Consider the following 25,100-nt stretch of genomic DNA (forward strand, 5'->3'; position numbering starts at 1 on the left):
CTCTCCGTTCCTGTCTGTCTGTCCCTGTCTATCCCTCTCTCTGATTCTCTCTGTCTCTGTTAAAAAAAAAAAAAAAGTCAACCCCAAAGTGAAAATTACATTATTCACATTCACATTAGTAAAGAAATGTGTTTTGCTTCTTTACTAAAGCTGGGAAATCCATAAAACCTGTCACTCAGTCTTTCCTCTTAGGACACTGAATTAAAAACGAAATTAAAAACCTGAAATTACAAATTACCTGAGACTTAATGAGAATAAGAACTTCATGTCGAAGCTTTGGCATACAATTAAAGTGCTACTCAGAAAAAAATGAAGAACCTGAAGTGCTTTGATGATTTGCAGAAGCTGTGCATGCATGAGTGCTCTGACTTACTTGCGTACCTGAGCAATGTCGTGCGTGTGGCGTGGCAGCATTGACAGACTTCCAGCACTGACCGGATTAGCACTGGGGAGTGTATTGCTGAGACTCTCAGGAACAGTGTTAGATCAGATCATGGTTATTAGGAAGAGCCCAGTAGAGCATATGGCTTCCATTTTGGAGGATTATATGAACTGGCAGCATCTATCTGCAGACCCTCGGCTCATATTGATAAATTCACATTATGAGAGGCTTATGGAATTGATCTGAGTGAAAGTCAGTTTCCCATCTCCCTCTTCTCCTCTTTCCAGATCTGCCCTGTCCAAGTAGAGTGAGTAGAATGCCAGGGAAGGTCACCAGCATTGGGCATTGAGTTTCCTTTCTGCTTTCTTTTTCCTCCGCACCCAGTTGAATGGAATTTTTCTAAGTAAAAGTAATAGAATATTTTTATCTTGATTGTACCCAATAAATTCACCATTGCCCATTTTATTACTTGGTAACTCAAGTACATTATTGGAGTATTTGTAATATCACTTTATTTATGAAGAATTATTAGAAAATAAGATATTCCTTACATGTGATTTTTTTTTCAGGTTATCCAAATTTAGCTGTTTAAGTGCCAATTTCTAACTATAATTTTGGATGGAAAAGCAGAAGTTGTGAATAAAAACAGTAAATATGTTTTGCATGAAAGTCCAATACAGATTCCTTTGAGGGAGTGAGGGAAACTCATGAGCTTTAATTCAAGTACAAGAGATTTGACATGTTTTAGCCACTCATTATCTGTTTTGTGTGTTTCTGGATTATAGTTATAGCCTAAAACATACAGTACTGGATAAGGGAATTTCTGATTGGGCAGTTGTTACTATAATTTGGGTATTATTTCTGTTTTTGGAACCACTACCTCGGGTAAAGATTGTGTACTTACCATAAATGACAAGGGGCCCAAAATGTATATGATAATGAAAACAAATAAGCATATCATCTAAATAATCACACCCTGAAACCTACTCCACAAATAATATAGAAATAGCTCCTTTAAAAAATACAACATTTTTCTGCCAGAACTTCATGAAAAATAAACTTATTACCCTGGCACTTGGAAGCTTTATCAGCTAACATATTCCTATCCTGAATGTAACTTCTCATAATCATATAGTCTTCAGGAAATTTAATTTTCTTAAATCATGGCTTTCAGGTTGGTGAAAGATGCATGGTTTGTTTATAAGCACATTTGGAAAGTTTCATAATTTTAGTTGTAGCAGATCTGACTGCATTTTTAGAAGTTGTCTCAACTGAAACAACCTAAGGCATCTGTAGACTTGCTATTTTCCACCCAACTAAATTAACACCATCCAGCAGATTAGGAACAATAATAAAGAAAAACGGTGCAATGAGTTCAACATAATGGATATTTTAAAATAGAAAGCATCTTCTATGGGGATTCAATTACCTCTTTCTGGATACTAGGGAGAGACTTCATCCAATTCTTTTTTTGATTTGTTTTATAATTTCGGATCATTTATTTGACTTTTCCTCGTTGTATTTTCATTTTTTGTAAAGGGAAGTTTATTATATCTACTTCCTCTCTGCTAGTACTGTTTAGGTAATGAGAAATTTTCTTCATAAAATTGAGTTTATTAAAAGATATGGAGAATGGACAAAATAAACTATAATGGTACATTAAATGTCATAGAACAAAGGTCCAGTCTGTATTCTTAATATTTTCAAACTTGTGATAATCTGGTTGCAGAACAATGTTTTAAAGGTTTCTCATTTACCATGTTTGATTTTTTTTTTAAAGCACGCTATTAGAAATCTAAGCTGTCTAGTATCAGGGCAAGCTTATGAAAATAATAGTGATTTGGTAAAGTTTACTTATTGATAAAAATAAATCAAACAAAAAAATACAAAGAAAAACTAGCACTTGCAGTTCTCAGAATTATCTTTTCTTTCTTTATCCAGGAACTAACTTGTGACTTTTATAATGTTATGCTATAATGTACTCTATATTGGTGAATATTAGGTTCTGCAAAGAAATGACATTCATATACTATGAGAAAACAGGCCCTCACTGGTTGGCTCAGTGGATAGAGCATCAGCCTGGCATGAGGGTGTTCCAGGTTCGATCCCTGGTCAGTGCACACATGAGAATGGACCATCTGCTTCTCCACTCCACTCTCTCCACCTTCTCTTTCTCTTCCCCTCTCGCAGACAGTGGCTTGATCAGTTCTATCATTGGCTCTGGGCACTGAGGATAGCTCAGTTGGTCTGAGCATTGGCCTCAGGCACTAAAAATAGCTCAGTTGATTCAAGCATAGGCCCTAGACAGGGATTGCCAAGTGAATCCCAGTCTGGGCACATATGGGAGTCTGTCTATCTTCCCTCCTCTTACATTAAAAAAAAAAAAAAAGGAAAGAAAAGAAAACATCATAACTGAAAACAAATTTATTTTATTTAAATACATGTTTTTGCAGGATCATTAAACTATCATTAATGTATCATACTTGTTTTTGGAGAGTCAGATTTTACAAAGCCTATTAGCAACAGGCTTAAAGTGTCTTTCGGAGAGGCCCACGATCTGTTTTGTTTTCATTTTGATGTAGAAAACATAAACCATGTGCTGAATTAAGAAAAAAAGGCATTGCATTTTGGAATACTTCTAGATTTACAGAAGACTTACAAAGATTGTATAAAAAGTTTTCATATGCTCTTCCCCCAATTGCCCTCATTTATACAATCAATATTACTGATTACATTTGTTAAAACTAAGAAACACATTGATACATTACTATTTGCAGGGACGAAGGGTTTAATTTTCTTTTTTCTTTTTGTATTTTTCCGAAGCTGGAAACAGGGAGGAGGCAGTCAGACAGACTCCCGCATGCGTCCAACCGGGATCCACCTGGCATGCCCACCAGGGGGCGACGCTCTGCCCATCTTGGGGCTTCGCTCTGCCGCAATCAGAGCCATTCTAATGCCTGAGGCAGAGGCCACAGAGCCATCCTAAGCGCCTGGGCAAACTTTGCTCCAATGGAGCCTAGGCTGTGGGAGGGGAAGAGAGAGACAGAGAGGAAGGAGAGGGGAAGGGGTGGAGAAGCAGATGGGCGCCTCTCCTGTGTGCCCTGGCTGGGAATCAAACCCGGGACTCCTGCACGCCAGGCCGACGCTCTACCACTGAGCCAACTGGCCAGGGCCTTAATTTTCTTTTTTAAAAGAAAAAGTTGTAGTAAGAATACTTGACATAAGGTCTACCCTCTTAAATTTTTAACTGTACATAGTATTGTTAACTATAGGTACTATATTGTACAGAGGATCTCTGAAACTTGTTTCCCTTGTATAACTGAAGCTTTATACCCATTGAACAGCTCCCCATTTCCCACTCCCTGCAACACCTGGCAACCACAATTCTACTCTGTTTCTATGAGTTTGACTATTCAGATCACCTCATATAAGTGAAATCATCTACCATTTGTTTTTCTGTGTTGGCTTATTTCACTTAATATGATGTCCTCTAGGTTCATCCATGTTGTTGCATATGGCAGAAATTCCTTTTTTAAATTCTGTATGTTTGTTTTTATGCCAGTATCACACTGTTTTAATTGCTGTAGTTTTGTAATATATTTTATAATTAAGATGTGTGATGTCTCCGGCTTCATTCTTCTTTTTCAAGATGGTTTTGAATAGTCAGGGTCTTTTGTGGTTCCATATAAATTTTAGGATTTTATTTTCTATTTCTGTAAAAAAAAAATGCCATAGGGATTTTAATAGGCATTGGTTTGAATCTGTAGATTATTTTGGGTAATATGGACATTTTAATAATGTTGAGTCTTCCAGTCCATGAACATGGGATGTCTTTCTATTTATTTGGTCTTTAATTTTTTTCATCAATATTTTGTAGTTTTTAGTACACACGTCTTTCAGATTCATTACTATGAATTAAACCCCAGACTCTATTTGGATTTTATCAGTTTTCCATTAAAGCCCTCTTTCTTTTCCAGGATCCATTTCACAGTACACATTGCATTTGGTTGTCAGATCTCCCTAGTCTTCTCTGGCCTGTGGAAGTTTTTCAGGCCTTCTGTGTATTTTCATGACTTTGATAAATCTTTTTTGTTGTTGAGTGCTACTTTTCTTAAAAGATGCTCATCTTATATTTTTCTTGCCCCAAGAATCAGCTGTTTTTCAAGGAGCCCAGTTTTATTTTATTTGAGAACAGTATTTGAAGCCAAGACCTGGGTGTTCAGTCTGCTTGTTCCTACTTTTAGGTCAACATCTCAGCCTGCTTGGTAGGCAGCACCGAGTGATATGTGCACATGCACTCACCCACACTTACAGTTTTCTAATTTGTTAAGCTACAGTTTACATGCAATATTATATTAGTTTCAGATGTACAACATAATGATTAGCTATTTATATAACTTATGAGGTAATCACTCTAATAAGACTAGTACCTATCAGATACCCTGCACAGTTATTACACTACTATTGATGGTATTTCCCATGTTGTACTTTACATCCCCTGTCATTCTGTTTTGAATAATAATAAAAAAAAACCCTTTCTGTTTTTAGATCTACTCATTGAGGTTAAGGGGAAAAGTCCTTTCTGAAAAGCTTTGTCTCAAGGTGATTATCAAGAGAAGATGTTTCCTTCTAAATTGTGGGCCTGAAAAAATGGCATTCTTGGAAATTAAAATAGTTAATTTTTAGCAAATACACCCCGGCTCTAAGTATCTGCTGCACCTGAGCTTCAGAAGAACATGAGTGAAGTTGATTCTGCCACAGGGTATTATAGCAGCAAAAGCAGTAAAATTCTTTTCCCTGCAGTTTTTGCTCCTCACCTGCGGATGCCCTTGATTTAAAATGTGTGTACCTTATATGGCCCCATATAAAGTGGCTCTGAAATAATCGAGTGTTTTGTATTATTTTTCTCAGACGTTTAGTTTTTTTTGTTTTTTCTTTGTGATAGGGACAGAGAGAAACAGAGAAAGGGACAGATAGGGACAGACAGACAGGAAGGGAGAGATGAGAAGCATCAATTCTTTGTTGTGGCACCTTAGTTGTTCATTGATTGCTTTCTCATATGTGCCTTCACCGGGGGGCTATAGCAGAGCCAGTGACCCCTTGTTCAAGCCAGTGACCTTGGGCTCAAGCTGGAGAGCCTTGTTCCTACCAGATGAGCCCGCGCTCAAACCGTTGACCTCGGGGTTTTGAACCTGGGTCCTCCACATCCCAGGCTGGTGTTCTATCCACTGTGCCACCAGCTGGTCAGGCTCAGATGTTTAGTTTTAATACTGTTTGTCATGTGTGTAACATCTATCTGTGGTGTTATACACAGTATTACTGAAAAACATCAAGCTCAGAAACTTAAAAGGTCACGTATAAAGTTTAAGGAGTTAAAACCCTGGCATATCAAGAAATGAATTAACAGTTTATGTTTCTATATAGTTCTACCTCTTCTGATCTTTCTTTGTGTTTTACTTCAAAAAAAATATCTTGGCCCTGGCCGGTTGGCTCAGCGGTAGAGCGTCAGCCTGGCGTGCGGGGGACCTGGGTTCGATTCCCAGCCAGGGCACATAGGAGAAGCACCCATTTGCTTCTCCACCCCCCCTCCTTCCTCTCTGTCTCTCTCTTCCCCCTCCTGCAGCCAAGGCTCCATTGGAGCAAAGATGGCCTGGGCGCTGGGGATGGCTCCTTGGCCTCTACCCCAGGCGCTACAGTGGCTCTGGTCGCGGCAGAGCGACGCCCTGGAGGGGCAGAGCATCGCCCCCTGGTGGGCAGAGCGTCGCCTCTGGTGGGCATGCCGGGTGGATCCCGGTCAGGCGCATGCGGGAGTCTGTCTGACTGTCTCTCCCCGTTTCCAGCTTCAGAAAAATACAAAAAAAAAAATCTTTTTCTTTTCATTCTACTCTCAGTATTTTGATTTTAACATTACCAAGACCTTTACCGGAAGGTTATTTCTAGTTTGTTACTTTTCTCTGAAGACATGAAACTTTTCATTTGTATTCCCAACATCATCACCTCCCCCCCCCCCCAATCTAAGATCTAGCTCTGGCAGTGTTAACTTGAAAAGATAAGAAGGTAGAGCCTGACCAGGAGATGGCGCAGTGGATAGAGTGTCGACCTGGGATGCTGAGGAGCCAGGTTCAAAACCCCGAGGTCACCGGCTTGAATGCAGGATCGGTCACTGGCTTAAACATGGGATTATAGACACGACCCCATGGTCGCTGGCTTGAGCGAAGGGTCACTAGCTTAGGTGGAGCCCTTCCACACCCCATCAAGGTACATATGAGAAGCAGTCAATAAATAACTAACGCGTTGATGCTTCTCATCTCTTTTCCTTTCTCTCTCTCTCTCTCTCTCAAAAAAAAGATAAGATAGAAATTAATGCTCTCTCAATTTTCCTTGTTATGTATCTTTCAAAAATATTAACTTTATGGCAAATTGTCCAAAATAATTCTTTTAACTTGTTTTATTATTTGAGAAGTTCACCAGTTCTTCCTTGTTCTCCCCAGTTGGAGGAGAAGCCATCTTATCTTTGATGTACTTTCAGTTTCAGGGTCTTCAGAGGAGTTTTGTTTTGGTCTGTAAAACCATCTAATGCCTGTGGCATTAGGACCCCCACCCCCCAGTGACGTTGCCCCTTAGCTTTCTCCGTTGCTCCCAGAGGTGGGTCGGCCTCACGAAGAGCTTGTGTTCTCCATCTTGGGGCTCAGAACTCAGACTGGTCCCAGGATTTGACTCTCTGGAATGATACTTAGCCCGTGGTTCTCTTAGACCTGTCTTCACATGTGAGAGGCTCTGGGTCTCCATTTTACAGGTTAGGATTTGCACAGGAGGAAACAAATTAAATCCCTCAAACAATATCCAAAGGGTTATCAATTTTCCATTAACATTTTTAGCTGTTAACTCCCAATAGGTACCTACCAGTCGTTAAACTGGGTCATCAGCTAAATCTAGAGGACATCTGGGGAATAAACTGAGTACTTATTAACTTAGTGAAGAATCAAAATGGGTTTATATCCTTCCACCTCAGCCTCCAATACTTGCTGTATTGAGCATCTGCATTTGGTAGACCTACAATTCTTACACAATTATTCTTAAGTGAGTATTTTTCTTTTTATCTTCTGCATTATCTTTTGATCTCTTCTACTGTGAATAGAAACACAGTAGAATGATTTCAGTGCATTCCTTCATAACGTTCTTTCCGTGTCTCTGACAATTCGGTCCGCTGTCAGAGCTGACAGAGTAATTACATGATTCTGGAATTTGCCCTGAGGAGCTTTGCAGACAGTGGGAGGCTGTGATGGAGGACGCTGCTCCTGCCCAGGTCCTCGCTCTCACAGCCTCCACCTTCACCCAACCAACTGGCATCCTCCCTGAGGAATCAAAGCAACATTTCTGAGAACGGCGGTTTCCTGTTTCAAAAAAAAAAAAAATAGTACTAATTTCATATTCCATGTGAATGAGTTGTTGAGAGGACTGATATATTTTAGCATAGTGAGACACGTAAAAATGATTATTACCTTTACATTTTATATTTTAGCTGTCATTTTTGTCGGGATTATCTAGGGAGCTCCTGAAAATAATATGAGCTTTATAAAAAATTTCTTTGTGATAATACATGAGATCTGTTTTCCCACCATTTGAGCATGAGTTCGAACCAACTATGTGGGATTCCTGCGTGTGTAGGTCACACATGGGCAATTTCCTATCATTCTAGTGCATTTCTCTCAGTGAGCCAAGAGGAAGGACAGGTTGTGCATGCAGAAAATAACTTATCCTTGGATTTAAAATATTCTGTTTTATGGATAATGTGCAGGACCAGAAGCTTCCAGGACTTCGTTGTATCTAATCAATTCAATTAAATGATTTATTTATTGTGTAATGATACTTAATCATCTTAAGTTTTAATAAATCCCATGTGTGTGTCCTGGAGTCCTCACTGAACATCTTTGCACCAGTGTTCTGCGTGAGGCAGGTGAGATGCAAGGCGAGCTCACTGAGCCGGGCTGTCTGGTCCATGCTCTCGTCTCTGCAGAATTATGAATAGACTCTGTGAAAACTGACACTGTAGCATCAGAACAGAGCTAAGAATAGCACAGACTTTGTCTCCTGCCGTCCATTTTATTAATCCAGCAAAGAGAAAGAAAGATCAGAGTGTTCGTCTGGGTGACCCTGTACAGAGAAGTCAACCCCTCCAAAGCACCTCATTTATAATTGCAAAGAAACTTGGTCACATGCTGATTATACCTTAGGAAAAGAAAACAGGAAAGTTTCCTACATCTAACCACTAACTTAATAAATGCTTATTCATTTCCTATGCAAGAGCAGCGTTAATGACTTATCCATTTTATGTACATTGGGATTTTTTTCTTTATGTAGAGTGCTGAGGTTTTATGAGTGAATGAGGAAGACGTTGAAGGGTGTTGATACTTTCACAAACGAGAGAACCAGTGTTATAGCTGCGAGCAGAACTCACTTTTTTCACTTGGATTTGATTGATTTCTTTAGTGCACAGTCCTGATGGAGCAGCATAGATGTGACCAGTCGGAACAGATGTTCATCCTGGCTGGATAAGGCCCCCTGCCATGCTCTCAGTGTGTAGATGGCCTTTGGAGGAGGCTGATTAGAGGGGAACGGGTGCCTCAGGGGAAACAACCTCAGTGACAAGGACCTGTGATGCCTTCCCACTACCGACAGTGGGCCATCAGCCCTGAGCGTAATGCGGGTCACGTGGTGACTTCTACAATGGTGAGGAGCAAAGGGTCTGAACCATTAGCCAGTAGAGCCCCTGAATCTCATCTCACTGGTGGGATGGGACAGAAGCACATGAACTTTTCCTGGAAAAAGTGATCATGATTTGATGCATAAAAGATAACCTGGAATACCCTTGATGGAAGAGGCTGGGTGGGACATCAGGGCAGTGTGAAGCCATGTGCTGTGTACCAGCAACTCACTGTTCCTGGCACAGAGATGGGAACAGGGTTGAGGCCATATTCTCATGGGCCTGTATGCCAGGCTGAGGTGCGTGGACTTGACCCTGAAATACTGGGAAATGAGTGAAAGATTTTAAGCAGAGGAATGATATAAGATGCTCATTTTACAGAGAATATTTTCATGGCTGGGTTGGAGAGGTTGAAGGCCAAACCTGGACAGAGTTTTCTTAGTAGAGATGTTGTTACAACAGTCTAGGGCAGTGGTTCTCAAAGTGGGTGCCAGGGCGCACTGGTGTGCCCTAGATTTCCAGGTGCACCCTATGGTATTCCAGAGAAATATGTGCCTGTTGGGGACCAAAAAACCAACAGGGTTTTTGGAGTTTAGATTTTTGGGGGACAGAGGTGTGAGGAATTGGGTGTAAGTTGACAGTCTGCCCAACCCCCCACCTCACTTGCCTGTTTAGGTTGCAAAAGGCTGTTAAGCTGGGGTGCTGGATTGTTTACACTACCCCCAATGTTCCCTGGAAAGACTGGAGGCAAGTTTCTTCTATCCTTTGTTTGGTGTAAAGTTAAGATGATATGTATAGTGGTGGTTTTCTGCACTCAACACAATTAAGAGTAAAAAGAGAGGAATTCTTCAATGTATTGACGAAATGAGAGTTTGCCTTTCAAATATAAATATATGCCCAAACATTGAAGAAATCGCTAGGACACATCAGGCTCATGTTTCTCATAAACACAAGAATGATAAAACTTAACACATTCGTCCCGGGACCTGCCGAATTTACTAAGTCTTACTAAGAATGTATCTATATATATAAAAAGATAACTTTTTTGTCCTTTTTTATTTTTTAACCCCTCTTTTTTACAAATTTTAGAAAGCATAACTCAAAAAATGTTTTAGAAAGCATAACTCAAAAAAAGCATAACTCATAAATATGTTTTTCAATATCAGAATAAATATAATTTTGTCGTTTTTTTTTGTTTAATTACCATAAAAGTACACTTGGACTTTATATTTTTATAAAATATTCTTTAATATTTGATTTAATTATTATAACATATTTCTTAGAAATTTGTATATAGTGCGCTTACAGTTATTGGTAGGATTTTAAATGTGCCCTGACTTCAAAAAGTTTGAGAACTACTGCTCTAGGGAGAAATCATAAGGATCTTATTAGCTATCAATAGAATGAGAAAAGGTAGAGTTCAAAAAATATTGGGAATCCTGACCAGGTGGTGGCACAGGTGGATAGAGCGTCAGCCTGGGATGCAGAGGACCCAGGTTCAAAGCCCCGAGGTCACCAGCTTGAGCGCAGGCTCATCTGGCTTGAGCAAGGGGTCACTGGCTTGAGTGTGGGATCATAGACATGACCCCATGGTTGCTGGCTTAAAGCCCAAAGTCACTGCCTTGAGTCCAAGGTCGCTGGCTTGACCAAGGGGTCACTGGCATGGCTGCCCCCCACCCCCTGGTCAAGGCACATCTGAGAAAGCAAATCAGTGAACGACTAAGGTGCTGCAACTCCAAGCTGATGCTTCTTATCTCCCTTCCTGTCTGTCTGTCTCTTGCTTACTTAAAAAAAAAGAAAAAGAAAAAAATATTGGGAACATCAGAGCTCTTTGTGATTGAATGACTCATTGACTGTACACAGAGGGAACAGCCAAGGAAGTTTTTTATTTGGAATTTGAGGTGGATCATTGGCCACTAACCAAGATAGGAAATTAGTGATTAGATGAGATTTGCCTTGATAAAGATGCTTAATTTGGTTTGGACCACGCTGAGCTGAGCCATTTAATAATTAACATAATATAATCAAAGTTTTTATTTCTCACTGACACGGAAGCAAAGCGGGTGTCCCTGTCTGGCCAGCGGTTCATCTCTGTGCAGTAATTCGGAGACTGAGACCCCTTTCAGCCCATGGCTGTCCCGTCTTCTACGTGTGGTTTGCAGAAAGGGGGGGGGGCATGGAGCATCATTCTTGTCATGTTTCACCTTCCAGCTGTGTCCTGTATCCCTTTCACCCACTTCCCATAGGCCAGAGCTTGTTCATATGACTAACCCCAACTTCAAGGAAGGCTGGAAAATGTAGCCTACCTATGTGCCCACGAACAAGAAGGTGCAATGTTGGGAAGCAGTGAACAGAGTGTGCTGCAGGGTGACTGGGAAGCTTTTGGATGTTAATACCTGAAACTCGGAGCGAAGCTCTGAGCGGGCAGTGTGGCTTTAGGCACCATTGGAGACAGGAGGCCCAGGATAGAGCTTCCCCGTTGGCCCACACACAAACGTGGTCTGGGAAATGGATTGGGGGGGGGGGGGCGCTGAAAGCCTCCAGGTGGGAGGGACTGTACCATGGAAGCCCAGGGCTGGACAGTTTCAATGAGTTGGAGGAAAACTATAGAATGTAGTAGAAAGACTCACAAAGTGTCTGCTGAATCACACAATTAAATAGGAGAGACCTCATTGAGTAGGCGTCACTTTAATGGTATGGTCAAAGCAGAAAGTGATTTCAGTGCATTGAGAAACCAACTGAGAGGAGCCACAGAGGGGAGGGCGCATGGCGACCCTGGAGGGAGGGGAGCAGAGATGGAGCTGGGTCCCTGGGAGAACAAGGACAGAACTTCCTAAAATAAAATTCTGACTTTTTCCAAGTGCTGCTTTCTTTACTTCTTTTTAGCTCACAAATTTTTTTTAAAGTTTTTTTTTTTTTTTTAATTGATTTGAGAGAGAGAGAGAGAGAGGAAGGAAAGGAGAGAGACGGGAACATCAATCTGTTTCTGTATGAGACCTGACGGGATCGAACCAGCAAGCTCTGCACTTTGGAACAATGCTCTAACCAACCAAGCCATCCGGCCAGGGCTAGTCGACATTATTTTGATAAATGATATTTGTTGTAAGCAATTTTGTTAACTTACCTAGCATTAGACTATAATTACATTTCCAGGACCTTATTATTTAGTTTACATGATCTAGTCACATCTTCTGGGAAATAAAATTACTCTCTGAAAGGGAAGTTGCATTTTTTTTAGTTTTGAATACAAAATATAACAGGAAAAAAGAAATAGTCTGTGGTAACTTCGCTATAACTTTGCTAAATAAACTAAGACAAATTGTATATCTTTGATTTTCCCTAATAAAGTGAGTTATGACCTGTCTCTCTGTTTAAACAGATGTTGTTTCCTAGTTTGTCTCTTTCCTACACTGTAGCTAGGAATGTGTTGAGAGGTCCTTCTTTCCTAGAGCATTTTTTAAATAACGAGGTAGTGAGACAGAAATCAAGAGGCTTACATTTGGATTGAGGCGGATACTTAATATTCGGTGTGCAATAGTGAGTGAGTCCTTGTTTTATGAATAGATCACTCCATAGGTACCGGTATGTTTCCGTTCCACTTCCAATCATTATTTCCCAGGGAGGCGCATTACATTAGTTTAAAGTGCTTTAAGAGTTGTTTCTAGATAAGTTTCTTACTAAAGACCAAAATATTTAGAAGTTAAAAAACTTTATATAAGCCATTATTATTTATATACCATTGATAAAGGTGATGGCAGGACTGATTTTTGGTATGTTTTATGTTTGGTTTTAAAGAGCATTTCATAGAACTGTTCAAATGTATTAAACCTTTAAAAGCTCACCAAAGGTCTGGTCCTGGCCTGTTGGCTCGGTGGATAGAGCGTCAGCCGGGAGTATGGATGTCCTGGCTTTGATTCCCAGTTTGGGCACACAGGAGAAGCGACCATCTGTTCTCCTCCCTCCCTCCCCCTCTTCACTCCCTTTTCTCTTCCCACAGCTCAGTTGGTCCAAGTGTTGACCCCAGACAGGGGTTGCCAGGTGGATCCCGGTTGGGGCACATACGGGAGTCTGTCTCTCTATCTCTCCCCCTCTCACTTAAAAAAAAAAAAAAAATATATATATATATATAAAACCAAAGAGCGTATTTAGAACTTAAATGACTATTTCTTTGAGAGTACAATTAAATATTTGTACTTTGATGCTTGATGCTTTGAGTTTTTTTAATGTTATTGTTATTACCAGTCTGTTCTCTTTAAAATTCTGATATTAGGAAATAAGATCAAATGAAGTAGAATCTATTTAAAATAATGATTTTAACTTTTATTTTTCTAGAAAAAAGATAGCTAATTATATTCATCTTATCTTAGTCCCTGTTTATAACAAAACCTGAGTAAATATTTTTGAGTTGAGGATAATACTTAATATTTTTTTTTAAGAAAAGATGTGTAACTGTTATAATAGAGCATGTAGCATTTTTTAGTTTTGGTGGTGTTGTAGTAGTCTCTGTATATCATACTTGATACCAGGGTCAGTACTTTACTGCAGAAAGATGACTTGGCCATGATGAGTATCGAGCAATCATCTCTCCATTATTCTAGGCAAAATGCATTTCAGAACAAAAGCTGCACCATTCCAGAAATGTGTGTTTGCTGATGAGATTGTAAAGAAACCCACACTTCGTCTCACTCTGGGCCAGGGCTCCAGCCGTGCCCCAGATCTCTTCATTATAGGCCTATTTTCCTCCAAATACCACTTTTCCTTTTGTGATGTATTTGAAGCTGTATTTTTAGCTCCTTCACCCCTCTCTCTTTTATCAGCTTCTTGTTTTGAATGTTGAATAGGAAGTTGGATCTTGGGAAGGGACATGGAGGTGGAGAAGTCAGTATCTCAGCTGTGTGACAGGCCAAGGCGTGTGTTTGACATTGGGATAGAGGTGAATCACATCCCTTGCTCAACATCTGGCGTGTATCCACCTCCATGCATCCACCTCGGGAGGCCTGCTCAGCACCCTGCTGTGTTGTGTAGATGTACCATTTGGTTTTAATTCTGCACTGAGTCCTCACCCTCCATAAAACTAATTTGGTACCACATCATCATACCAGTCATGCTGGCTGCAGTAACCAGTAAGCCTCAATTATGGGGGCTTAGCATGCTATTCCCCCCCCCACACACACACACACACTGATACTGAACAATGCAATATTGTCTCGAGTAAGTGGGCTCTGTTACACATGGTCATTTAAGGACCAAGATTGAGAGGAGCTCAATGATTTTCCAAGGTCGCCTTGGATATCAATGTCTAGATTGCAGAAAGCAAAAAAGATTGAGAATTGTGTATGAGAGGATTTTATGTGCCAGAGCCTGCAAATCACAGGTATGACCCTGCTCTCTCCCACTGTCTAGAACTCAGGTACATGGCCATCCCTCGCTGCAGTAGATCCTGGGAAGTTTAAATAGTTGGGTCCCAAAAGCATGCCTGCTAAGCTGGGTTGAAAGACGGTGATGAATATCCCACTTTTATTAAATAGTATGTGGGTTTTTTTTTAATGTTTAAAATGTTTTTAATTACAGTTGACATTCAATATTCTTTTGTATTAGTTTCAAGTGTATAGCATGGTCATTAGACAGTCATGTACTTTACAAAGTGTCCCCCCAGTATTTCCAGTACCTGGCACCATACATACTTATTACAATATTATTGACTATTTTTTCTATGCACTACTTTGCATCCCCATAACTATTCTGTAACTGCCAATCTGTACTTCTCAACTCCTTCATCTTTTAACCCAGCCCCCCAACCTGTCTCCCCTTCTGGCACCCATCAGTCTGTTCTCTGTACCTATGAGTCTGTTTTTGTTTTATCCATTCACTTATATTGCTCTTTTGATTCCATATATAAATGAAATCATATAACATTTTGCCTTTCTCTGACTGACTTATTTTACTTACTATAATACCCTCTAGGTCCATCCATGATGTCACAAATGGTTAGATTTCTTTCTTTTTTATGACTGAGTAGTATTCCATTATACCACAGCTTTTTAATCCACTTGTCCCTTGATGAGCACTTAGGCTGCTTCCATAGCTTAGCTATTGTACGTAACACCACAATGAACGCAGATGTGCATAAAGTCTTTCCAGTTAGTATTTTGAGTTTCTTTGGATACATACCCAGAATTGAAATTGCTGGGCTATGATGCAGTACCATTTTTAAATTTTGAGGAACCTCTATACTGTTTTCCACAGTGGCTGCACCAGTCTGTATTCCCACCAACACTCCCAGAGGGCTCCCTTTCCTCCACATCCTCACCAGTACTTGTCTGTTGATTTATTGATGATAGCCATTCTGACAGGTGTGAGGTGATATCTCAATTGCTTTCTTCAGTGTCTCGTAATTTTCCAAATACAGATCTTTTACCTCCTTGGTTAAATTTATTCTTTGTTTGTTTGTTTAATGCATTTGTAAATGGGATTATTTTTTTATTCTTTCTGATAGTTTATTACTGGTGTATAAAAATGCAACTGATGCCTGACCAGGCGGTGGGGCAGTGGATAGAGCATCAGACTGGGACACAAAGGACCCAGGTTCGAAACCCCAAGGTCACCGGCTTGAGCGCAGGTTCATCGGCTTTAGTGCGGGGTCACTGGCTTGAGTGTGGGATCATAGACATGACCCCATGGTCACTGGCTTGAGCCCAAAAGTCACTGATTTGAAGCTTAAGGTTGCTGGCTTGAGCCCAAGGTCACTGGCTTGAGCAAGGGGTCACTGGCTCGGCTGGAGCCCCCGGTCAAGGCACATATGAGAAAGCAGTTGATGAACAACTAAGGTGGCACAACAAAAAAAAAAAAGTGCAATTGATTTCTGGATATTTATTTTGTATTCTGCTAATTTAATGAATTTATCAGTTCTGGTAGTTTTGGATGGAATCTTTAGGGTTCTTTATATACAATATCATGTCATCTGCAAATAATGACAGTTTTACTTTTTCCTTTCCAAATTGGATGCCTTTTATTTCTTCTTCTTGTCTGATTGCTGTGGCTAAAAGTTCTAGTACTATGTTGAATAAGAGTGGTGTAAGTGGACATCCCTGTCTTGTCCCTGATTTTAAAAGGAAATGCTCTTAGTTTTCTCCTGTTGAGTATGATGTTGGCTGTGTGTTTGTCATATGTGGCCTTTATTATGTTGAGGTGTGTGTTCCCTCCTTTCCCACATGGCTGAAAATTTTTAACATACATGGGTGCTGGATTTTATCAAATGCTATTTCTATGTCTATTGATATAGTCATGTGGTTTTTATCCTTTATTTTGTTTATGTCATATATCACGCCTGTTGATTTGTAGATAGTATACCAACCTTGCATACCCAGAGTAAATCCCACATGATCATGATGTATGATCTTTTTAATGTATCACTGGATCCTGTTTGCTAATATTTTGTTGAGGATTTTTTTTTTTTTTTTTTTTTTTGTATTTTTCTGAAGCTGGAAACGGGGAGAGACAGTCAGACAGACTCCCGCATGCGCCTGACCGGGATCCACCCGGCACGCTCACCAGGGGCGACGCTCTGCCCACCAGGGGGCGATGCTCTGCCCCTCCAGGGCGTCGCTCTGCCGCGACCAGAGCCACTCTAGTGCCTGGGGCAGAGGCCAAGGAGCCATCCCCAGCGCCTGGGCCATCGCTGCTCCAATGGAGCCTTGGCTGCAGGAGGGGAAGAGAGAGGCAGAGAGGAAGGATGGGGGGGTGGAGAAGCAAATGGGCGCTTACTCCTATGTGCCCTGGCTGGGAATTGAACCCGGGTCCCCCGCACGCCAGGCCGACGCTCTACCGCTGAGCCAACCGGCCAGGGCCTCATTGAGGATTTTTACATCTATGTTCATCAGGGATATTGGTCTATAATTTTATTTTATTTTTTGTAGTGCTTTTATCTGGTTTTAGAATTAGGATAATGCTGGCCTCAAAAAATGAGGTTGTGAGTCTTCCCTTCTCTTGAATTTTTTAGAATAGTTTGAGAAGAACAGGTATTAATTCATCTTTAAACATTTGGTAAAATTCACCTGTGAAGCTATGTATTCTGGGACTTGTTTGTTGGAAGTTTTTTGTTTATTGTTTTAATTTCAGTGGTTGCAATTAGTCTGTTCAGATTTTTAGTTTCTTGTGATTCAGTTTTTTTTTTTTCTGAAGCTGGAAACGGGGAGAGACAGTCAGACAGACTCCCGCATGCGCCCGACCGGGATCCACCCAGCACGCCCACCAGGGGGCGATGCTCTGCCCATCTGGGGCGACGCTATGTTGCGACCAGAGCCACTCTAGCGCCTGAGGCAGAGGCCACAGAGCCATCCCCAGCGCCCGGGCCATCTTTGCTCCAATGGAGCCTTGACTGCAGGAGGGGAAGAGAGAGATAGAGAGGAAGGAGAGGGGGAAGGGTGGAGAAACAGATGGGCGCTTCTCCTGTGTGCCCTGGCCGGGAATCGAACCCGGGACTTCTGCACGCCAGGCTGACGCTCTACCACTGAGCCAACCGGCCAGGGCGTGATTCAGTTTTGTAAGACTGTATGTTTCTAGGAATTTATCCATTCCATCCAGATTGTGCTGTTTGTTGGCATATAGCTGTTCGTATGGAGAGTATGTCTTAATAACCCTGTTTTTTCCTGCTGCTATAGATAGAATTGTTTCCCATTAGTCATTGATTCTGTTTTTAGAAACTGTTTGCCAATCAGAATTAGATGGAAATATGTATTTTATTTTCTTTCCCCAATACAATGAACAGACAGAAAATAATAGGGAAATATTTGAAAGCTTTCCTGGTAGCTTACTAGAAATGCTGTCTATGGAAAGGCACTGCTGTTCTCTCTCCCATTGGGCAGACCGCTTTCGTTAAACACTCTCTCTGGGAAACCCCAGCCTCGTGTGTCGTCCCCCCTCACCCCGGCCTGCTGACACCATCACAGCTGCATTTTCTGTGTTCTCTTAGAACGTGGACATAGCTATGTCAGTTTAATGTGTTTGTCCACTCATTCATCCAAGCACTCATAATGCAGAAAAAAGGGAAAGGAAACAGTTGAAATTTCTTGTAATTGACTTGCATACTGAATAGCACAAGGACTCAGGGAGAAGGCATTTAGCTCTGGCTCAGGAGTGAAGGACAGGTGGGTGTGCTGCTTTAAGAGGAAGGAAATTTGGTCCAAGTCTCTTGAATTACTCATGGATACTTCCCCTCCCTCGACAACCAGGTTTATAAGGAGAAGAATCCTGGTTTGATGATCTCAAACTCCAGCACTTATTATGGAGTTAGACTTATAGTGGATATTAGGAAGACCAAAGGGACCGATGAAGATTTAAGTCAACAAATGTATAAGCCTTATTCACTCCACAGTTTTCTCTGCGCTGTCTCATGCCCTCACAGCAGCTCTACGGTCAGGCAGATCCTCTTGTTCCTGGCTTACAGACAATGAGCCCAGATTCAGAGAGATTTGGTGTTTTGCCAGCATCACCCAGGGGGTTAGGAGGATAGACATCAGGTGTTCTGCACCTAATCTTGTATATTTTTCACTCCTTTGCAATTTATAGCATGTGCTTTGAGGATGAGGCATCAGACCACCTGAATCTTTTTTGAGTAATGAAGGCTTTCATTTACATTGAGTCGAGCAGAATTTTTTTTTTAAACAGAAACAAAAAATGGTTCTTCCACCATGTTTTAGAGCTCTTGCTACTTCTGCCAGCACAGTGCTTGGCACCCAGTCAGTGCTCTATCAATATATCTTAAATAATTGACAGTGATTTAAAATGTGTAATTCAGACTCACCTAAATTGAACAGAGTCTGAGGCTGTCGTAAGCTTTTAGCTATAATCATTGTGTCACAGGGGGCAAAATTTGCCTGTGGTATATTTGTATTCAAAAAATGCTTTTTTCTTAATTCAATTCTTATACATTTGTTGACTTAAAAAACACAATAGCTTGGTTTGCTAGGGTGTGTTTGGCACTTCTGCCCTGAGAGCCTGTCCAAGGACGCTGTGTGGATGCTGAGACCGGCCAGGTATAGTCCCACAGCAGGCTGACACTACTGAAATGGACTTGCTTTCATGTCCTTTGATGCTTTAAAAATCTCAAACATCTTTAGTGTTGCAGTTTATGCTGGACATTTATTGCTTTCATCTCTGACTTCCTTCATATTTCATACCATAAGATATCAGTTTGTCAGCAGAAATATTATGACCTGGTGCTTAACTTAGTAAAGTTGCAGTTGACTACGGAAGAAGGCATGGCTTGCAGAAATATGAAAGTGCACATTTCCACATAGATGTTGTGCTTCGTTTCAAACTTATGTGCCTGAAGACAGACTCATTTTGTACCTTCCACTCTTTTCCTGCTTCTCGCCCCCACGCCTTGCCAGTTGCGACCCATCTCACGTAAAGCCGGACTCCACACCATGAAAGCATCCTGGCTACTTGTTTCTCTCCATCACACTACACATCTAATTTATGTTCATGCCGTGTTGCATGGACCTCTAAAATGTTTCCAAAATTAGGGGACTTGGGACTGTGTTTTTAAAAGCTGGTGTGAGTGCATTGCCCAATCTCCTTATAGCTAAGACATGGGAAAAGAGCCAGAAGCCCTGAAGAGTTTACCGTCAACGTAGCAGGAGGACTTGGATTGAAAAATAGATAAAATTTTAAGAAGGTTTCAGTGTTAGAAGACATTTTCCTCTCTATGCTTGAGTAAGAATTTATTTCATTATCTCTGCAAACATATGCTTTTTCCAAAACTCTGTGACCAAGAGATGGAAGAGACAGTGGGGATTATTGAGAGTGGAGAACATGCAAAGACTGGACAGATAAACAAAAATACAACAGCAGTGCTGAAGGGAACTTGAACTCTGCTCCTGCGTTCTGTTTCTGCCAGACAGGAATACTGGGTGGGGCGAAAGTAGGTTTATAGTAGTTCATTGGAAAATAATGTAATAATTAATAAGTAAGAATGTGAGAATGAACTCTGTGTTTTTCATTTTGTTTTGGATTGTTTTTCTAAAAGCAAGATAAATGTTAAGTTTTAAAATGACAGACCATTTTTAAAATTAATCATTGCTGGGAAAACACTGTTAGTGCCCCGGGCTACTACCAAATGGCATTTTATTCTGCAGAAAGTTCCAGGGAGTGCTTTAGAAAGAGTCTGTCATTGAAGATTCAGTGGTGCCGATTATGTGTGTAAAATGAAAGAAATGGATGTCAGGGGCATGTGGATTTCAATCTCGTATTATAATAATACTAATCAGCCAGAATTCTGTGAAGGTTCTGAAGACTGTTCTTATCTACAGGTTGTCTTATTGCTATATTAGCCACACTTAATAAAAGTGACATTATATAACATTATAATGAGTGAAATAAGTAAATCAGAAAAAACTAAGAACTGTATGATTTCATACATAGGTGGGACACAAAATTGAGACTCATGGACATAGATAAGAGTGCAGTGGTTCCCAGGGTGGGGGGAAGGGAGGAGAGGGAGGAAATGGTGGGAAGGAAGGGGCATAAAGAAAACCAAATGAAGGGTAAAGGAGGATGACTTGTCTTTGGGTGATGAGTATACAACATAACCGAATGTCAGAAGGATCTGGAGATGTTTTCTCTATGTGCTCTAGTTGACCAATGTCACCCCGTTAAAATTAATTGTCTAAATAAAATTATTTTTAAAAATGACATCATAGTATTTATCCTAAAGTTATTCTTTAACCATAGAATAATAGAATAACAGAATATTGAGGTTGTAAATCTTTAAGTACTGACCAATGAAGGTCAATGATTTTTTTCCTCAATTATTCCAGTGGCTTATTCTTTTTTTTTTATATATATTTTATTTTTTATTTTATTTATTCATTTTTAGAGAGGAGAGAGAGAGGGAGAGAGAGAGAAGGGGGGGAGCTGGAAGCTTCAACTCCCATATGTGCCTTGACCAGGCAAGCCCAGGGTTTCGAACCGGCGACCTCAGCATTTCCAGGTCGACGCTTTATCCACTGCGCCACCACAGGTCAGGGTCCAGTGGCTTATTCTTGCAAGTTAAGATTGTTCTGCCCTGTACTAAAGAAGTGAAAGACAGATAATTAGTTATTTGTTTCCATTTTGCAGGGGAAGATGGTGAAAGGAATGGGAGGCGCTATGGATCTGGTGTCCAGTGAGAAAACCAAAGTGGTGGTCACCATGGAGCATTCTGCGAAGGTAATGTCTTAGCTTTTGGAGATGCACGATATGCCAAAATTTTATATACCCGGTCGTGACGGGGGTTTTTCTTTGGCTTATTCAAGTTTGTAGCATTTATATTTTGAGAGAAAGATTACAAATAAAGGCAGCTATTTATTACCATTTAGCTACACAGTTGTTTAACTTTGAGTGAAGCACAAATATCAGAGCATTTGCCGTCTATACACATTAAAAGTAAAAGCTATAATGTCTTCAAAAGCAGTGAGAAGATGTCAAGGCAGATGTGTTGATTCAGTTTTAAAGATGCTATAGTGGTTGCTATCTGTTTGAAAAATGAAAACCACAACAGAATATGGTTTTTTATTTTTTTTATTATTATTTTTTTCTGAAGTTGGAAATGGGGAGACAGTCGGACAGACTCCCGCATGCATCTGCATGCGCCCCACCGGGATCCACCCAGCATGCCCACCAGGCGGCGTGCTCTGCCCATCTGGGGAGTTGCTCTGTTGCAACCAGAGCCATTCTAGCACCTGAGGCAGAGGCCACAGAGCCATCCTCAGCACCCGGGCCAACTTTGCTCCAGTGGAGCCTTGGCTGTGAGAGGGGAAGAGAGAGACAGAGAGGAAGGAGAGGGGGAGGGGTGGAGAAGCAGATGGGCGCTTCTCCTGTATGCCCTGGCCGGGAATCGAACCCAGAACTCCTGCACGCCAGGCCGACGCTATACCACTGAGCCAACCGGCCAGGGCCAGAATATGGTTTTTTAATAACAATATTTTCATATGGACAATATGGCCTCTTGCCGAGGCTGTGAGGTGCTAGTTTTAGAAGGTGTTAAAAAATTGTGGACTTGGTGATAGCTAGCATTTTGATTCTGAAAAGTATTGTATTTTTATCTTAACAAATTATCAAATATATATTGAGTGACTATTAATTGCTAAACACTGCTAGGGTTTGGCAGTGACCAAAAGTAGACAAAAATCATTGATTTCATAGAGCTTACAGTTGATAATAATGATAGTGGTGTGATGGTGGTGGTGGTGATGATGGTGGTGATGATGGTGATGGTGGTGGTGATGATGGTGGTGATGATGATGGGGGCGGTGGTGGTGATGGTAGTGATGAGGGGTGTGGTGATGGTGGTTGTGGTGATGATGAGGGTGATGGTGGTGGTGATGATGGTGATGATGATGGTGGTGGTGATGATGGTGGTGGTGATGATGGTGGTGATGGTGGTGGTTATGATGGTAGCTTCCATTTATTGAGCTTACTGAGTGCCAACATTACACTAGGCACTTGTGTTTGTGTGTACAAGCACATGAACTTGATCATAGGCATCTTTCATGGTTTCAGAAACAGCTTGAGACGAGTTAAGTAATTCGCCTGAAGTCACGTAACTGATGGAACTGAGATTGAAGCCCAGTTGTCCAACTGCAGAGCTCTCTATATAACTTTCTCTCTAGTTCGCAACTCAGTATCTTTGAACCAGCCTAGCTTAACTGCCTTCTGACCTGAATCCATGGCTTCTGATGATTTGAAAAGTTGCCATTGGGTGTACCCTCTTGTCTACATCCTTTGTCCATTCCTCTTTATTCTTTATAATTCTTAGTTTTAAAGTGAAATCTACTTATTTTTACCTGAGACCCGCTGTTTTGAGGGCAGTGGTGGTGTGGCCCGTTTTCACTCAGTGGTGCAGCACGGTGGGAGGTGACGGAGCTGGAAGATTAGCACCCGACTTGCTTCCCGTGGGGGAGTTCTGTTACAGAGTGCCATGTGCCATGAAGCGCTTCTGTTGTAAAAAAAAAACACAACAACTTATAAATATGGAATTATCATAAATTGCTTAGCAGACAGTGGAGAGTGAGCAGTGGAACACAAATATGAAACTTTGGAAGTGAAACCAACCCAGGTTACTTCAGAGAGCTGCCTTGCAAAAGCACTCAGAGAACTTCATTTCAGAGCAAAAGGATGCCGGGCGTGTGGATCCAGTCCGCATCCTTCCTGGAACGTGACGTCTGTTTGCACAACACTCGTTTTGACTCCCCTTTGTTGTCAGGGATGTTGATGCGTGGGCATGCAAGTCCGACTCATTCTATGTTATTTTTGTGCATTCGTTTTGAAAACATTAGGCCTGTATTTAGCAAATTCTCTCTCCTTTTGTTTCCAGTGTTTTCTTTCTCCTCTGCTGGAATGTTTGATAGGGGAAAAGAAATGGTGCTTCCAATGTCTGATTAGAAATCCCTTATTAAAGCTTTTTCTCAGAAGCAAGGTATTGTTTTTGCTTGTTTGTTGCCATTTCTGCCTTCTCTTCTCTCCGTGGGGAAATGGCATTGAGTTTTAGGCCAGAATTGAAGTTAGATATTTTTCCCTGGATACTTTCATTTGAATAAACTAACAAAAAATAGATTTGTGATTAAAATAGTAATGGTGGTTTGTTCACAACTAATAACTTGAAAAGTAACCAAGAGATGTTTCTCTGCTTGCTAGCTTCTCTTTTCACCTGTGGTCCCAGAATGTGTGGTTGCTACTATATGTTGTTCACCAGACCCCTTGTTACTGATCCAACACAAGGCAAGAGGGGAACCCCAGCACTTCTCCCCTGTATCTTTAACTCTGGTTGAGCAGTTGCTAGAGGCTGGAAAGGAGAGAGGGGGGACAGGTTGTTCACCCCTGGTAGCCTGTTCACGTAATGTTCTGTTCCGTTAGACAAGCCAGGTAACTCTGGCATAATGATTAAGCAAACAACCTAGGGGACAAACCCCTAGAGTTTTGTAAGACACAGGAGTGAAAAATTTGCAATGAAGGATTAAAACCCAAGTGGAAAAATATCATCTTGTATTCTGAGGCTTCTAATTTTTTTGGGGGGTGGGAAGTAAGTGGGTGGAGCTGTCAAGCGGCCTTCAGGTATAGCTTTCCCTGGGCCCCCTTTCTTCGGCACAGGGGGACAGGTGTAGGTTGCTTATAAATAATAGCATTCCTGACCTTTAAAAGCATGGAGTTTTGTTGCCGTCGTTTTAATCAGACAAAGGAAACTCTTTTCTTGCAAGCCTTTGCAAGCAGCTGCTGGTATTTGAAACTGGGCCACCTGCTAGGGCTGCGCTAGGGTCACCCCCATAGCGTTTCCTTGCCTTAATGCCACCTTTGAACACCGTGTGGTAGGCATTGTCATCATACGGGGTGCTGCAGCATGACTTCCCTATAAGCCTACACATCGGGGTTGCGGGCCAAATACAAAGTGATTTGATATCCAGCCATCTTCTTTCTTGGACATCTTTTCGTGTCTTGGCCAAGTGTCCTCCTCTGCCCTCTAAAAACAGGAAGGAAATGAACAAAGTGAGTAACAGTCTGAGCCCTTACTAGGTGCAAAGCCCTAGGCTTGGCATTGCACATACCGAATCCCATCAGCCTCCCTGTGACCCTGTGAAGTGGCCCGAGGCGGGGGCAGGTAGGAAACTTGCCTGCATGAGTGGCGGAGGAAGGAGCCGCACGCCGTGTGGTCCAGCCGGTGCTCACCATAGCGTACCTGCTGTGTGCTCACCGGGCATCGCACCCGCATCCCTCCCTCACCTGCCCTTTCCTTGGAGCTTTAGGCTTTAGAATTACCTTTCTTTTCTTTTTTCTTTTCCCTGGTCATAGCTCTCCTTGCTTTGGTGAGATAGGTATCAGCAAAGTACTTAAAACAATCCAAAGGTCTAATGTGTCCCTTCGAGCCCATCTCCCCTGCTTCCCTTCTGTGTTAGGATCCTCCCAGTTTTACTGGGCACAGACATGCTGGCCCAGTGAGACTACATTTCCCAGACTCCCTTGCTTGCCGATGCATCCTTG

At 41.5% G+C, this 25,100-nt stretch overlaps 1 protein-coding gene across 1 annotated transcript in view; it reads left to right on the forward strand.

Annotated features, from left to right (window-relative positions):
- OXCT1 (3-oxoacid CoA-transferase 1) overlaps positions 1–25,100 on the forward strand; it is a 149,726-nt gene that overhangs the window by 100,817 nt on the left and 23,809 nt on the right. The window contains exon 14 of the mRNA XM_066378358.1: positions 21,207–21,296. Within this exon, the coding sequence (XP_066234455.1) occupies positions 21,207–21,296 (90 nt within the window). The remainder of the gene's footprint in view (positions 1–21,206; positions 21,297–25,100) is intronic.

This window comes from Saccopteryx leptura, chromosome 1 (genome assembly GCF_036850995.1).
Source record: "Saccopteryx leptura isolate mSacLep1 chromosome 1, mSacLep1_pri_phased_curated, whole genome shotgun sequence".
Classification (NCBI taxonomy): Eukaryota; Metazoa; Chordata; class Mammalia; order Chiroptera; family Emballonuridae; genus Saccopteryx; species Saccopteryx leptura.